The sequence below is a fragment of the Podarcis cretensis genome (assembly GCF_951804945.1).
Source record: "Podarcis cretensis genome assembly, chromosome: 2".
In the NCBI taxonomy this organism is placed as follows: Eukaryota; Metazoa; Chordata; class Lepidosauria; order Squamata; family Lacertidae; genus Podarcis; species Podarcis cretensis.
Window position 1 is genome coordinate 36,349,319 of NC_137171.1, and position 17,126 is coordinate 36,366,444.

General features: G+C 44.3%; 1 protein-coding gene across 2 annotated transcripts in view; it reads right to left on the reverse strand.

The window, feature by feature from the left end:
* RHBDF2 (rhomboid 5 homolog 2) overlaps positions 1 to 17,126 on the reverse strand; it is a 59,956-nt gene that overhangs the window by 23,007 nt on the left and 19,823 nt on the right. Inside the window, exons 1-2 of one of the 2 annotated variants that reach the window (XM_079965984.1) lie at positions 8,837 to 9,277; positions 1,090 to 1,248 (exon numbers count right to left, since the gene is read on the reverse strand). In XM_079965984.1, the coding sequence (XP_079822110.1) occupies positions 1,090 to 1,224 (135 nt within the window). In that variant the 5' untranslated portion in view covers positions 1,225 to 1,248; positions 8,837 to 9,277. Of the gene's footprint in view, positions 1 to 1,089; positions 1,249 to 8,836; positions 9,278 to 17,126 lie in introns of those variants that run through there. The other variant, XM_079965983.1, reaches the window with a different exon arrangement.

Genomic DNA, 17,126 nt, shown 5'->3' on the forward strand with positions numbered 1-17,126 from the left:
GGAGGGAGAAAACCAGAAGAATCTTCTTGACTACAATTGTACCTTGGAAGCCAAACACTTTGGCACTCAAAACGTTTTGGCTTCTGAGCGCCGCAAAGTGAGTGTTCTGGTCTGCGAACGTACTTTTGGAACCCGAATGTCCGGCGCAGCTCCCGAACTTTTTGAAGTTGAACAGCCTTCTGGAACGGATTCTGTTCAGCTTCCAAAGTACCACTGTACTTGGATAGGGAGCCTGGATAGGTGGCCAGGATAGTGCTAGATGCATACAGGTATGTAGGTATGGAGGCAGGGCGTTATGTGAAATCACACATCTATGTGGAGCATCATGCATGTTTGATTACAAAGCTTCACTTTTTATGCAGTTTACAACTGGGGGGGGGGCTGTGGAGGAGAGACAAAGAAATGGACTTAAGGTATGGCTGAAGGTTCTACACTATTAGTAACATTCAGGATGTGTCTTGATTGAATATTTGGAGTAAAAAAGAAATTTGCTGGAACTTAGGGCAAAGCAGGGTTCATGAAGGATGCCTGCTCCTCACTGATTCAGGAAGGGACTCTTATTTTCCCCTACCTCAAAGGTGCTGTGAGTGTAAGCGAGACTATCTGGGGCTCAAACACAGCATGGTGTGAAGGTGCATTTTTAAGAACACTCAACTGGCCAGTAATCTCTGACAGTTATTTGTTTTGGGGAAGGATGTTCCTCCCCAAGTCATAATGTGTATCCATAAAATGCAAGAGCTATACCTGAACCCCATGGGTCCACAGTTTAGTCCCAGTCCCCAAAAGAGAGGGGTCTTTCCACATGCCTGAGGTGGCACACAATCTTTGGTGAGCTTCCAGAAAAGGCAGTCTAGATTTCTACATAGAAGCCACAAAGGATGCTTCTCTAAGTGCCAATGCACTGGTTAAATATCCATGGTCACATTGCAAATTGTGACAGCACATGGGCAAAAGCAATTTGGCAGGTGTGGCGGAATCAGATTTAACTTCAAGATCCTGACAGCAACTAACAGACACCTCTCCATCTCAAGTAACCATAGACATGAAACAGGCCCGTAAGCATTTAGGGAAAACTGTAGTCAGTCATACCACTGTTTGGCTGTTCACATCCTCGGCTGCTTCCACGGGTGGAATTGTGATGGACAGGTTTGGGGGCTTCTTGCTCTGTAGGCGACTGCTGCTGGTACTGGAGCGCCTGGTCCCATTCTTGTCACTGTCCGCCATGTTGAATTGGATTATTTAATCAGCCTGATAGGAGGGGAAAGAAACAGGAGTCAGGGTCCTACAGAGCTCCTGGGCTGAAGCCCAAAAGAAGAACCGCAAGAAGCTGCCTTATACAGAGTCCGACCTTTCTCAATATTGTCTGCAGTAACTAGCAGTGGCTCTCCAGGGCTTCAGGCAGGATCCTTCCCGGCTCTCACTGGAGATGCCAGGGATTAAACCTGTGAGGACCTTCTGCAAGCAAAGTGGGAAAACTGCTTCCTCTAAAGTAATTTTTTCTTTTAAAGGCGGATTAAATATTGAGGCTATCAAGGGGACCACTCTGTCTTATGTCTACTTTCACGGTTTATCAGAACCTCTAAAGAGCTGCATACTATTGTTGCTTAAGAAGGGACAGAAAACTTGGAACGCATCCAGGACCAATGCAGGAACACATGAGTCAGTGGGAGAACTCCAGCTCAGCTGCATATCAATATTTATTATCAATTCATTGGTACCATGCCTTCGTAAACCCCCAGTAATACAACAACAAAGAGGCAACAAATAGGGATAGTGTCCATGTTGGATACAGTGCCACAGCTGGTAGGTAAAGGTAAAGGGAACCCTGACCATTAGGTCCAGTTGTGACCGATTCTGGGGTTGCGGCGCTCATCTCGCTGTATTGGCCGAGGGAGCCAGCATACAGCTTCCGGGTCATGTGGTCAGCATGACTAAGCCGCTTCTGGCGAACCGGAGCAGCACACGGAAACGCCATTTACCTTTCCACCAGAGTGGTACCTATTTATCTACTTGCACTTTGACGTGCTTTCGAACTGCTAGGTTGGCAGGAGCAGGGACCGAGCAATGGGGGCTCACCCCGTTGCGGGGATTTGAACTGCCGACCTTCTGATTGGCAAGTCCTAGGCTCTGTGGTTTAAGCCACAGCACCAGGCTGAATTCCATTTTCAGGAAAACTGTTTCTGTCCTGATGGGAACAAGTAGGCCATGTCCTCTCTTATTGGCTTTGTAGTGCCACCCCCTTGACACACACATACACTCTCTCTTATGACTAGCAAAATTAGACGCATGCACAATAAATGTTGCAGGATAACTTATGTGAAACAAGAAAAGGCATGTGAAGTTCATCAGTCAGTGGCATGCATTTGCTTTGCAGATTTGTTTCTCTTGTAAATTTTAATTGACTGGATGTAGAATTTTCCCAGTTTTTGGGGGGAGGGTGACGTTAGCATGGAGGATACACGTGGCCCTAGCAACAATAATACACAAGACCTAGTCATAATGTTTGGTGTTAGTATGCGCCGTGTTTCTTTTTTATTAGTGCTTTTGGGCTTGAAAGCCACACCTCCAGGTTCCCCTCTGCCCCTGTAGGGATTAGAACTCCATTTGTACAGAGTACATTGGAATTCCCCCAGCTTCCAAGCCAGATGGGGCTGCATTGCATCACCACATGAAACCCCATGGGCAAAAACAATCAACATTCTTCCTGTCGCCAAGCCCAGGGTAGACACCATTTGCTTGAATACCTTAAGAACTGGTGCTATTTCCCAATCAGCCTAAGTGTGTTACACAAGGGAGCCCCTAGCGCCTTCTTTAATAATCCTGGCTTTATTCAGGATGGCCAATGATCTCATCCTCCTGCAGGTGCAAGGCAGAACATACAGCCAATGCCGGCAGTCACATTAACAAGGGGCTTCCCACACAACAAGATGGGAAGACTCTGGATGGGATTAATGCTGCAGAGTGGGTCAAGCCAGGGTTAACGATCCAGCTCAGTGGTCTCACCCACTCTGTGATTGAAGCTATGTAGGTTAGGCTGTCTAAGCCCAGAGATCGGTCAACACTAGCATGAGAAGGGTTAACGCCTCCAGACAGGTAGCAAAAGGAGGCAACACACAAAAGTGACAACATCTTATTGGTACAAAGTAGATGGTGATCCAGCTATTGTAGGTTTCAGGTCAGTGATCTCTCTCTAAAGCTCCATTCCATTCAAACATCCTAACCAAATCAACTATTGTTTGGATTTAACCAGAATTTAAAAACACACACCATGCCATGGTTTGAGCTACCAAATATACACGCAAGCAAACCATGGTTTAGAACTGTTTGGTTTGCTTTATGTTTGCTATGACCACCATCCCTCAACCAGCAAATACCCTGCTATTTCAGAAGCATTCTAAAAAAACACACACAACAATTTCTCACTGGTCAGTGTGCTGTTCCTTTATCCAGGATTAACCTACCACAAATTCATAGATGCCTCCAGCTGTCTGCATTTGTGCCTTCAATATTTCACCTTTAAGAAACTCCTGTGCATCTTGGATGTTCAATTCCTGACACTAGGGGTAAGGCTTTTCAGATATGCCATATGGACACAGCAAGCAGGAGGCAAGGCAGAGGAGATCTCGAGTTGAAAGCTTAAGCAATAGGAAAACATAGTCTAAAAGTCCCTTTCAAACTCCACAGTCGAAAGTATGTTATATTTCCTCCAAACATGGAAAGTTCATTTCAAATGCATGAAATAAATAGCCACAAGGTGGCGGAAGCACACTTTCAAATCTTTCTCAGCTAGCCTACAAACAAACCCAAGTCTTTACTGTGTGGGTATAGAAGGAAAAAAATGGTAAACAGTGAAGCTAAAAGGCCACGGAATACAAGACATACAGTCTGTGACATTTCTACTCAAAGTTCAAAAGCACACTGACCATTCACAACAGCCATAATGGTCACTGCACTTCTCTTGTATACAGCTAAACGTTACATGGAAATGTCACAGGCATTTCATGACCTTTTGGGCCAACTCTGTACCCTTTTCTCCTCCACGTTCATACTCATGGGAAGCCATCTCTCTCTGCCAACCCAGGATATAGCCAACTTCACAAATCTCACAAGGTGAGCCCACAAAACCTCATGACACCAATAAATCTGCTAAGTATTTTTTAAGATGTCGTACAACTCTCCTGACAGTTTTTTGCTTTTTGCTGCAAGAGACTATTTATTCCATTGTTACTTATTAAATTTCTATACCACCCTTCAACCAAAGTTTGCAGGCTGGTTTGCAATATAAAAAGGCATAAGCCTATCCCATATTTCATGCTCCCTCTTCCACTACATCCCATCCTCAAATTAATTCAGCTTCAGGCTAAAACAACTCTGAAAGTCCAGTCTACATCCAGTAGCAATGTCACACAGGAACCAGTATTAGAAACTGAGACAGGGAAGCTAGGAGCTAAATGGCACCTTTAAAACAGGCTATGTGCGCAACAACGCAAAGTCTATAACAAGAATACAAAGCTGGAAATGAGCTGCAGCTAAAATGTTATGTTCATTTTTCACATGGTCCTTTGGTCCTTCTCCTGTTCACTCCCCCCCCCCCCACAATATTCTTAAGAGGGTCTCTTCTCCAGTCTTCAGGGTAGCTGGAAGCGGGGAGGCAGAATCTTCCACTCTGCAGTTTTAATCTTGAAATCTTAGGCGAACTACTGCGCCCAGTGCTCAGAAACTGCTTGTGCTAATGAAATTCCCTATCACAAAATATGCCTAGAACAATGGGAGTTTTGAATGTGGACAGGAACGGCCCTCCCTCCAGAAGCTGCACCAGAGACTTCTTGTCCCTTGAACCAGCTCTATAGCAGCAGTGGAGGAACCACCGGCCAAAGAGCCAAATGTGGTTGCTCCAGCCAACCCTTGGGAGTCTCTCTAGACCACACTCCTTATCCCAGGCCACACTCCTCACCATCTGTTGCCCATGTCTTCCTTAAGTGCTTTTACCAGGCTGGAAGGTATGAGAGCTGTAATGATGTTTCTAGCTCGCTTGGATGGAGGTATGTGTGTACAAACCTATGGCACTTGTACAGCTGGAATGTAACCACCTGCACAAAAGGGAAGAGTCACATCCATTGCTCCAGCCATGAAGGAATGTTGCCCACAGGGTGGAAAGGATTCCCAGCTGTTGATTCACGGTATGCAGGAGGCAGGTGGTTACTCAGCTTTAAAACTATTCTTTTACCTGGGCACTGCTGTTTTCAGTTAATTCTAACATAATTGTTATTTAACAAATTTCCGAATATTTTACTTTACGCTGCCCTAACAACCTATTCGAAGGGTGGGGTATAAATACAGACAGAAAGAAAATAAAAGAAAGACTATGGCTATCTTGCAATAAGATTCCCCTTATGTTCCGAGGCTTGGGAAGAGCAGCAGCTTCTGTAGCAAAGTATCCCACCGGGAGCGCATTACAGATACCCCCATATATTTCAAGGGAGATGATGAGACCATAAATGTTTAAGGAGGTCCCTTTCAGCAAGAAGAGCACCGTAATCAATAACCCAGGACCAGAAGCATCCAGGGGGAATGAGCATCCTATCCGGCAATTCTCAGAAGTGCTTGTGTGGGCAAGTAAAGAGAACTCATGTCAATGGTGCACCGAGGGAACTGGCGCCTCAAGCTGCTTATGTCATCCATAATATGCTTTATAGCCAGCGCCATCTCCGAACTTCGAGGGGAAAGGAAATGTTTATAGTCCATTCAACCCACATAACGGGGAAGCAGCATCAGCAAACAACAGAGGTCTTTGAGGGCTGGTGGAAGAGGCACAACTGCCATACAAACAGCCATGCTGTCTGCCATGCAGGCAGTCTTTCCAGCAGTTTTGTGTCAAACAACCCCACGTACTGTCATGCTTTACCTTCCACCTTCATCATCTCCCCACAAGAAATGCAGCACAGACAAAACTCCAACAGTGCTCAAGTTGGCTCTAAGGGCCACTTCTGCATAAAGCGCTTATTCTGAAGATTGGAAGTGCTCCTGCAGCTTTTAAAATGCACTGCACTCCAGCCCCTACTAGTTATCTACATTCAGCTGGTTGATGCCGCTGAACAAGTGCAGAGAACCAGGTGCAAGTCTACGTGGCTGGCAGAGGAGGAGGAGTGTTGTTGTTTCCCCAGGGCTTTCCCTGTCTTTTGAGTGTTAACAGCTGGTTGTTGGAAGCATCCCTTTCCATATAGGAGTCCTTCAGGTGGCTCAATGGGTCAGTGCATCCGGCTGTTAACCAAAAGCTTGGAGGTTCGAGCCCACCCAAAGACAGCTGTGGGTAGGATTCCTGCATTGCAGGGGGCTGGACTAGAGGACCTTCAGGGTCCCTTCCAACTCTACACTTCTATATGATTCTATAACCATAGATGCTCTTGTACACATATGTTCATGTCATATGAAACGCATGATGTTAGAGAGGTCATCAATCTCAGCAACTTTGGTATTAAAGCAAAAACCCAAGAATTTCTATGCATCACTTTCACGAGTTAACTCTTAATTTCCTTCACAGCGCATGAGGCTTTAGGTCAGGCTGAGCAAAGCGGCATAGTTTACCCTTTCATTCTCTCAGAAAGTGTATGACACCAAAAGACAAGAGAGTAAGAAATAAAGAGAGACTGGCTGAGATTGTGCAAGAACAACCCCAAGCCCAACTCTCAGCATTGTCGTAGAGATTTTCCATGATGCAACTGAGTCATCAGGAGAGAATCAGCTTCCCTTTCCACTTCAATCCAACCTCCTTCCTAGAACTACTAGCAAATTAGCAAGAGTCCTCACTTCCAAAGGCACAATCCCCTGACTCATAAGCTACTGGGAAAAGGCAGTCGAGATCCTAGATGGACCCAAACTTTCTTATTAAAACAATAACAACACACCACCAAACAGCAACAATATTTGTATAACCAAGGCATATTTGTGTAACCAAGGAAGTATCATTAGCAATAGTGGCAGGTGCTATTTAGCTATAATGGTGGTCGCTTACATACTTTTCAACAGATGACTGCAACTATGTGGAGAGCCTGTTATCTATTGTATCCACACAGTCAGCAATGTACCATATCTAGGCAAGCAACCAATCAATCAGGAATGTGTGAGGAGGTGTTTTATGAGATAGAATTTGTCTCAGGGTACAGTGAGATGCCTGCAGAACAGATAGACAATCTGATTCTGAAGTTGTCCTTCGATGAGACCACCGCATGGCCTATGCTGTCCACTGTGGTCACAGAAACAGGAGAGCAGGAAATGTCTACAGCTGCATGCACAGGGACATAAAGAAACAGAATTTAATGCCCCACCAATGTTTCCCAGGGCTTGAGAGTGCCAATACCTGTTGGAATTAGAAGCCCTTCATCCTACTCACTCTCCAAATGAAACCCATAGGGATCTCAGGACATGTCATGCATTTATCTCTGCATCTAATCTTCATATGTGCAAATGTGCACCCTATTTTCTTTATGACACAATGTTTTTAGGAACATAAAGCCACTGGCATAGTGTAGGATGGGGGCGGGTCACAGGGTGAGCACAAAATTGTTAGGGGTGAAAAATTTCAAACACCCAGTACTGCCTCAATACAGCTGCGCATTCCCATCACTGGACTCCACTGAAAACGGCATCTCCATGCGAACCATGAAGTGGACTCTCCAGACAACAGAATGACTCTTCTTTTCTCATCTCTGTATCTGCAATCTCCTGGGTGATGTGGATGCCGTTAGGCAGTTGAATGCGCATGTGTACTCCGTCCATCTGTCCCCCACCTCCATGTGGCCCCCGGGCACTGACAACCCACGCTATGCCACTTCAGAAAGCATTAGAGTGAAAAAACTATGAGCAGGAACTCATGTGCAATTGTCATGGAAAGAGACTGTCATGCTCAGAAACTAGAGGGTCTTTTAGAATGTGACATCACCCCCCTCTTGGGTTACTGAGGCCATCCTGGCATCAGTAATATTCTATTTAACATGGTTGCCCGACACTGGTCTGCACCTAATGCTAAGGCATATTTTATTAACCAGTGGTTTATTATGTGTGAACTCCATCCTGTGACTTATCCAGACTTTACTTACTGCCAACAAAATACAGTCTGAAACTATGGTTTCTTATAAACCTTGGTTTGTTTTATCTATGGCTAGCATTACATGTGAATCCAGGACCCTTCCTTAATCATGGTTTCTTTGGTCACTAACTTGCTCACGTGAGCCTAAAGGACATATTGCAAGAATAGATGGAAAACACCAGCCAGACTTTGGAGAAACAAGTCATGGTTTGTTTGAAAGTGTGTGGGACAGCTTGTGGTTAACTTTAACGAATCGTGGCCTAGCATTCTGAGCGCTCTGCCACATAGGAAGTGGCTGGCCCTGAAAGTTTCAGTCACTAATACGTAAGCCTGGCCTGTGGCCTGTAAACAAAGACCACATAAAGGAATAGTTTACCAGGCAAAAATGGTTTTTATAATCCACTGTAGATTATGCCACTGATTATTATTTAGTCACTGCAAGGACAAATCAGGAAGGAATTTTTTTTCAGGTTACATTTGAATTTAAATTCAACTTAAATTACATTATGCACTCCCAAACAACTTTTTTATTAAAAATATTCCATTTCCCAAACTTCCTTCTGCCAAGACTTGGCAGCCAATGGAAAATTCATAAGCTTTGCACATCAAGCAAAGCCATTTGGCTTGGCTCTATAATTTGAAAACTTAGATCATTACTGCACGATGGTAGCAGAAATCCTTCAAAGCTGCCTGATCATGTAACACACACGCATAAGAGAAACACTGGTGCTCTTTATTCAGCTTGCTTACATGTTTATAGCTAACACCTTGGAATGGATCCATCAGGCAAAAGAGCGGCTTAAGCTGGATGGAAAGTTTCCCCTTCAAAGTGTCTGTGGGGAGTTAGGGGAGAGATTTATTTTCCCTCAGGAAGGGAGACAGCACACCAGCCAGACGTGTCAGTCGCAATAGTCAACACCTTGGAGCAGCAGAGGGGGAAGAAGGAGGAGGAGAGGAGGCACTGAAAGCAGAACAAGTAAGAGATCGTGCAACAGTTTATCAGAACAAGGTCAGCAACAGCGGAACAGATGTCTGAGATGCCTTTTGCCATGTTACCAACATTGCTGACATATCTCAGCTGGTTTCCATAACAATGCAAGGTCCTGCCCGGCTCGTTGTGCCAAACCAAGACGGCTTTCACAATGCCAGCTTATAGAGATGCCACAGCTGAGTGGCTGGGCTGGCGGGAGAAAAGCAGACATGACTCACTGGCAAGCCTAAGGACAATGAGTGCCTGAGATTTTTATTTTTTTTTACCTACAGGAGGAATGAAAGCTTCAAAAGAAGAAGAGGAGGACACTGAAAGTGGCAAGCGAGAAGAACGCAGCCAGTGACCAGCCATTTCATGACACAACATGCACATGCAGTCAGGCAAAATGGGAGCGAGACTGCAAGCCTTGAAAATCCAGAAAGCACAAAGTTACCTGTAAGGTTTGGTAGTAGCAAGTGGAAAGGAGAGATGGAGACACTTGGAGGCAGCAAAGAGGTGGCTCTCCAAATTCTTAACTATACTTGGGATACAACCTCCCCTTCCCTCCTCCTTTCACATTAAATGAATCGCCTGTATCCTTCACCAAGCAATAGCTCGCGAAGAGGCAACTGACAACAGTGATGCCTTTTGGTGGAACAGTTGTTGGGATGGGGGATAATATAATAATATAAATTTATTATTTATAACCTGCCCATCTGGCTGGGTTTCCCCAAAAAACCCAACAGAAAATTAAAAGCATGATAAAACATCAAATATTAAAAACTTCCCTAAACAGGGTTGCCTTCAGATATCTTCTAAAAGTCAGGTAGTTGTTTATTTCCTTGACATCTGATGAGAAGCATTCCACAGGGCAGGCGCCACTACCGAGAAGGCCCCTCTGTCTGGTTCCTTGTAACTTTGCTTCTCACAGTGAGGGAGTTGCCAGAAGGCCCTTGGAGCTGGACCTCAGTGTTTGGTGTCCGATGGGGGTGGATACGCTCCTTCAGGTATGCTGGATTACAACTCCCATCATCCCACACCACTGGCCATGGTTGGTGAGGCTGATGGGATTTTGAGGCCAACAACATCTGGAGGGCTTTATGGGTAATCCAACTGTAGGGGGTGGCTCCTCAAACCAAACACTGCAGAGGGATGTGTGTGTGTAAAAATCCCTGACGGCTGCCTCAGAACTGTCAGAGACAGTGTCAGAAAAAGAGTGGGCTGAGAGTTTCTAGTTTGGAACTAACTGAAACTGAGCCTTGGGGTGGGGTCAGCTTAAGTGGCTCTCTGGGGATCTGCTGCCTGTCATAGGAGTGACTGTATGCTTCTACAGTGCTTTACTTGGACATTTGCAACTAAAAAAGAGAGGAGATCATCCAAAGAAGAAAACTAAACCCTTTAGCGCTGTCCCCGGAACTTCTCGTTGCAGGGAGCAGGGAGCATATTATTAAAAAGTTCAGTTGCTATCTAAGGAAAACAGAGTTAAACATATACTTTGTCTCTAAGGTTTTTTGGTTCAAGGCCCCCAACCATCTCTTTGTATTTGAAAGAGCCCAAAAGCCCTATCTGACACTCTTTGAGGGTATACAGCAGGGGTCAGCAACCTTTTTCAGCCATGGGCCGGTCCATCGTCCCTCAGACCATGTGGTGGGCCGGACTATATTTTTTGGGGGAAAATGAACAAATTCCTATGCCCCACAAATAACCCAGAGATGCATTTTAAATAAAAGCACACATTCTACTCATGTAAAAACACGCTGATTCCCGGATTGTCCGTGGGCTGGACTGAGAAGGCGATTGGGCCGCATCCGGCCCACGGGCCATAGGTTGCCTACCCCAGTATACAACAAAGGCCCAGTTCTCCCCCCACCTCACCCTCTCTCTATAATGCAACAGGGACATGGCTAAAACCATTCTTCCTGACATCTAGTTCTGTTCCGTTTTTGTCTGGAGAGGTGGCTTTTTAAGATGGTGGAACATACTACCGCATGAGCCCCTTTCCATAGCCTGAAGTGGTACAGCCCAGATGCAGGTTTGTCACGGTTTTATCACTGGCATCAACTTACCAGTTTTTGATCTAATTACCAGCTTTATTCCTCCCTGTCCAACAGCATTCAGGGTTACAGCGACATGCCACAGCTAGCAGCCACTTCCCACCCTTCTCAAATATATTCTGTCAAGCAGGTGCCAAGCCAGGAATTGAATCAGCTCCAAAAACAGTAACAGGACAAGGGCCAATCCTAGGAATGGGAAGCAGACGAATTCTAAAGAAAAATCCTACCTACCCTCCTAGCCTCGCCCCAAGGAATACATGGGGAATCCCTGCCTACTGGAGAAGTTTCATTCAACAAGTCCCAACACAGCTCTCTCCGAAGCCTACCCAGGCAGCACCTGTTTGCACTGTTCGGTAGCCAGAAGGCTTAAGGGCAATTACAGTGTGACATTCCTTACTCATGCTGGCCCAAGGACAAGGAAGTTTCAGAGCATCACATTACCAGAAGCAGCGAAGGGAGAGTATATTATTTTCAGCTGGAAACACAGAATAAGAGGGAAGAAAACCAAGACACAAACCAACAATTCTAGGAAACAGGCCGGGTGTCACCTCAATTCCCAGTGAAAGCTGCCGTTGAACAGAGCCCACTTAAATTATGGAGCTAAATTAGCTGGTAGATTTACATTACACCTGTGTGCATGTGCAATAAAAATATTACACATATGTACTCAGTGAAGCCAAAGGGCCATACAGTGCAAGAGACTTAAGTCTCAAACATGTCTGGGCAAAACTCAAAGTGTGTATACAAGTACGATGAGCCCCACCCTCACAAATGCAGTAACAGGCAATGAAATAAATTAGCAGAACAGAGATAGGATGATTATCATGAGTTACTGCCATTGTGAATAATCTCTGTGCTTGTATACATTTGGGCTTTATGCAGATGTGGCGCAATGTTATTGAAGGATTTAAAAGAAGAAGCCCACGACCTTGACATTTGATACTATTGTTTTTAAATAAATAAAAACTGAACAAGGCAAACACTCCTGAATTAAAACAAAGACTGTGCTGCTGCAAACCTGACGGTGATCACAAAATTTCACTGTGTAATTAAATTAAAGTTTTTGTTTTCAATATCCTTCTCCATTTTTTGGTACAGTACTCCAACTGCACTTTCCAATGGAGTACTGTACCAGGGCAGAGCAGGGGTGGGTGTGGGTGTGAGGGGGGGGGGGTGTAGGAACACTCTCTTGATTTCCAGCATAAAGAAAAAATAGAGATAGGAATTAGTGACTTCCTTGTCTTGTAAAAAGGGACAGCACAAACTAGGGGAGGGGGGGGCAGCATTTCATTCTCTGATATCCAAAAGACAAAATATGTACCATATTAAAATACACACGGCAGGTGGCATTTCAAAAGAGATTTAGCAAAGCTCCTTTAAACAGGAAGAGGTGACCAAGTAAAAATAATAAATATCATATATTCTCATTTGGTTAGTAATAGAAAGCCTTGCCCTTCAAAACGCCCAAGAGAAATGCCAGACACTTAAGTAACTTTTGGGCTGGGTGCTTCACAACTGCCTCACAACAGACCTCTAAGCAGCCTTGCCCCAAGAAGAGAAGATACTGTGCTTAACTCTCTAAAGCAGCCCAAGACATCAAGGCTAAAGAACAGGCTGCCACTATCCAATACTGGGCCCTCTGCCCAGGAGAGATGTGTGGCTCAGGAGCACCGCAGGCCCCATGGCGAGTGCCACCCAGCATTTTGTCACACACGCCCCTAGTGGTGACACCCGGGGCGGCCCACACCTACTGCACCCGCTTCCTCCACCACTGCCTCTGCCCAGATCACTTAACTTGGATCTCCTTTATCTTCTTACCTCAATATCTTCCTCCAAACTCTGCTTTTCAAGAATATGTTCCTTGATCAGATACAGTTTCTACAGTGAAGATCTCCACCCGTTTCCTTACAAAATGGAATCCTGATACGAAATGGCTCAGATTTATGTTTTCAAAGTGTGATAGGGAAGCATAAGGGTTAAAAGGCATGAAAATAAGGCCAGAAAAACAACAACCCTGGTTTTGCATGACTAGGGACTTTCCTTGAGAGATTGATTGCTTTATTTTGATGGAGTACACCTGGTAAGTTTCGGTGCACTTTAAGAAAAGCAGTTTCTAAAATCCTCTGGGGGAAAGGACACTGGGTGACAGCCAACTTTAATTGTACTCTGAGTCGCAGCGCTGAAATTAATGGACATGACTTAGGTCCATTAGTTTTAATGCATTTACAACCCACTGCAACCAAAACGAGCAGCTAGCATCAATAACTTGGGGAAAAGCTTTAAGAAACTTTTGACAACTTATTTGGAACATATTTGAATACCTCTTTTATTTCCAAGCCCAATAGCAAAGTGGCTATTGTCTAGGCCCAATCACCAGGAGGTCTAAGTTTGCATATGAAACCAACACCTGAGAGTCACAAAAACCAAGTTCTGTAACAGTTGTTTGCAGCCAAGTGGAACATGCATGACCTAATCTGCTTTTTCTTACACACATAAACATGAAGCTCAAAACTGGCTGCCACCTGTGGGACACATCACTGAGAGCTGTGCTACAGAATAAAAGTAATAATAACACGGCTCTTAGAAATTTGTCAGCAACAGAATATTAAGGCCTCAACCTAGAAGTCTTTCTAATCAGCTAGGAAACTGTATGGAAGTGAGTACACTATGAACCAGAAGACAGAGTGAGGGAGGCTAGACTAGCAGCAATGAAGGTGAGTTTCATAGATAAGTTTTCAGCTAACCAATTTACACCAGGTATCTAATAATTTAGACACCATAGAAACAATAAAAATATATCATATCAAATCAGTCATTGTTTTAGAACCAGCTGCACGGAGTTGAATGTAGGATCCCAAAATAAATTGTATGATCCCAGCAGACTCCAATTGGAGAGACTAGGATCCCAATGCCCCAATAAAACAAGATAAAGAAGTTCAGCTTACTATTGCTGTCGAAACCTGATGTTATGATGGAGACCAGTGCCACTTGCCAACAGAGGCAATAAATTTTAATCCTAGCTTGCTACTCCTTGTGCTGCCCAGAAATAATAATAGTAATAATAATAAAACTCTGTCTTGCCAGTTTTAAATGGATGGCCATGCCTGCTCATTGCTGGTACTGAGGTCCAAATGCTGGAGCTCCCATCTGGCACCAGGGGACTGAAGACTTGTTTGAACACATTGAGGCAAGTTGTATTGTCCCCCTTCAGCAACAGACATTCTTTCTTTGACAACTGGCAGGCTGCAAAACCATCTCCACAAAGAGGAAGAGCCAAGTTTATTATTTTTTTAACTCAGCGTATGTTTTGCATACAACCGACTCTTGCCTCAGTTTGCTTGCATGAATGTATGAACATATGACAAATGCTGGAAAAGAGTTCACACTTTTTTAATCTGACCAGATGAGAATGCCTCATTGTGGCTTCTCAGCATATATTCCTTCTAGCTTCTAAAACTAAAAAGAAAAAACCACTGAACTTAAAAACCCAAATGAAAAAGTAGGCAAGGTAATAAAGATATCCTTCAGAAAATAAGGTTTTTGGCGAGGACTTTGAGGAAAGAACTGGGTTTTACACATTCAGGGTTTAAAATGGAATATTTGGAACAAAGATTTCACTTAAATCACATTAACCAAGAAGGCAGGATTCCTTCCAGTACTGCCATCCCAAATGTTGAAAATGAGGCACAATTGTCACATGTTATTCAAAAGCTGTTAGCATTTTGCTACCTGAAGTGGAGCAGCAAAAGTGTCCCTTCCCTGAAAGCCAAGGTGCACATTATCTGAAACCAAGCCATGTTATTTTGGTACCCCAGACAGAAAATCCCACAAGTGTCTCTCCCCCGCGCTGACAGTAAAAACACAACATCATAACAATAAGTTAGCCAATCATTTACTACTGCCTTTTCATGGCACCCAAACTCAGCGCCTGAAGCGACCACCTTGCTCTGTCTAATGCCCCATCAAAGCTCCTTCCCTCCCCAACATAGGTCATCGTAAAGCACAGTTAAATACAGTCAGCACAAAGAACTGACCTTTTTTTAAAAAAATGTCACTGACAACAGCTATTTCTGGAAGAATGAAATGTAGGAAGTGAACTCACATACATTCATCACTGTTGTGCAATACGCCCGCAGCTGGTTTCAAAGGACTGCTTCTTGCCCAGTCTCCTTTCATATCAAGCATCTCCTTGTCACCCAGGCGTCATCACCAAGGTCCTATTCCTGATGATAACAGACTATCTGGGCGGCAGCAAGGCAGGCTCATCAAAGAAGGCTTTCAAATGCATATAGAGGTTTCTTCTTTTTTTCCCAGGAAAGGGGGTGGGGTGGAACCCATTCATTTGCAAGTTTCAGTGTGGTTAAATTTGTGGTAGTGATGTCAGTGCTAGTGTTTTAACACACTCCTCCCAAGACTGTGTATGTACACATTTCTGGACACAGCAGATCTCCACGGTCAGCTTTCCCCACCATCCTACTGCTTCTGCCTTGTACTGTCAAACACTGGAGTTGCAGGGAAAATATTTCATGGGGACAGCCAAATTGTGACTTGTGGACCAGAGAGAGCTCCCAAATGCATTGGGCAAACAAGGGTATGGTTTAGCAATGCCTTTTAAGCCCCCCGTGGAGTATAATCAGCAATGAAAGGATTTTCTAACAGGAATAAGTATAATTAATTTGAATGCTAATATATGCTGCGGGGCTTCAGATAAATGTTTCTCCAGCCAGTGTGGTCAATGGGCAGGGATGATGCGAGTTCTGGCAGCAAAATATCTTTGGGCAGCGGTGAATGAATGCCAAAATTAAAGAATTAAAAGGGAAACGTTACAGAGCAGTAAAACATACTAGGGCCAACCAGGTGGTTTAGAAAACACACAGGAGGGCAGGAAATATCCAATAAGAGAAAGAAGCTTCCTACCACAGTGTGGCAAAAGAAATTGGCAAGACTGAGTGACATAAGCCAGTCTTTCTGGGCTCCTGGAAAGGCCAACAAGGAGGAATGGTGGCGAGAACACCAGTTTCCAAGCAGACCTGCCTGTTTCCCTTGCACTGAAGCAAGAAGCAAAATTCCATAAACTATTCCATGGCAAGCACAAGAATATGCCATGCCTGCATTGACGGCAGTGGCTCAAAGACTGCCAGCCATGACAATTCCATTGTTGCCCCAGTCTGCAGTGCAGCCACACCCCCATTTTAAGAGGACCATTTCTTACTTCAGGAGGAAGAGAGAAATCAAGTACAAGAGGGGTGAGTTCTGAAAAATAGGAAAACTTTTAATAGTGTATTAAATTGCTCAGCACGTTTCACAGGAACCTTCCTCAGAGACACAAGAATTCAGTTTGTTGTTATTCTGGTGAAGCAAAATTGCTCAGCTAATTGAATTCTTATGCCCCCAATGAAGGTTTGCACTGAAACATTAAGGTTCTCTATATTATTTTTCAGTGCCATTTTGAGGCTTGCCACCCCCAGCTCTTATTAAAGAACATTAAAGCCAAAAACTTTTAATGGGGCCACAAAGAGGACTCTATTCTCAGTGAACTCAAATCTGATACTCCCAAAACAGGGATGGTTTTATGCTTCTGAAGAGAATCCTGTGACAATGTCAAGGTCTCACTAATTCCTCCTCATCAGTAGCTAATTATCGGTAAATTTTACACGCACAGAGTTTTAACTCGTATCAACATTTAATTGTTTTTAAACGATTTTCCTCTCTGTTTTCAGCTGTTCCTGTTCTGTAAGCCGCCTTGAGTCCCAGTTAGGGAAATATAAATATCTAATAATGTTAATGTTAATGCCCTACTAGAATGCTGTGTGTTCCAAAATGCAGCTGGCAGCAACATGTTTGCTTTGCCACTACCATCGCCTCGCCTCCTGCTTCTGCTTCCTGCGAAAACAAGACACAGCAGGAAATAGCCAAGAGATAGGATGAGAAAGATGACAGAGACATGGGAGTGGGAAGAAAGAGGTCTGAAACAACCCAGGCAAGGCCCGAATACAGCAGAAGGCTCATGGGTGGG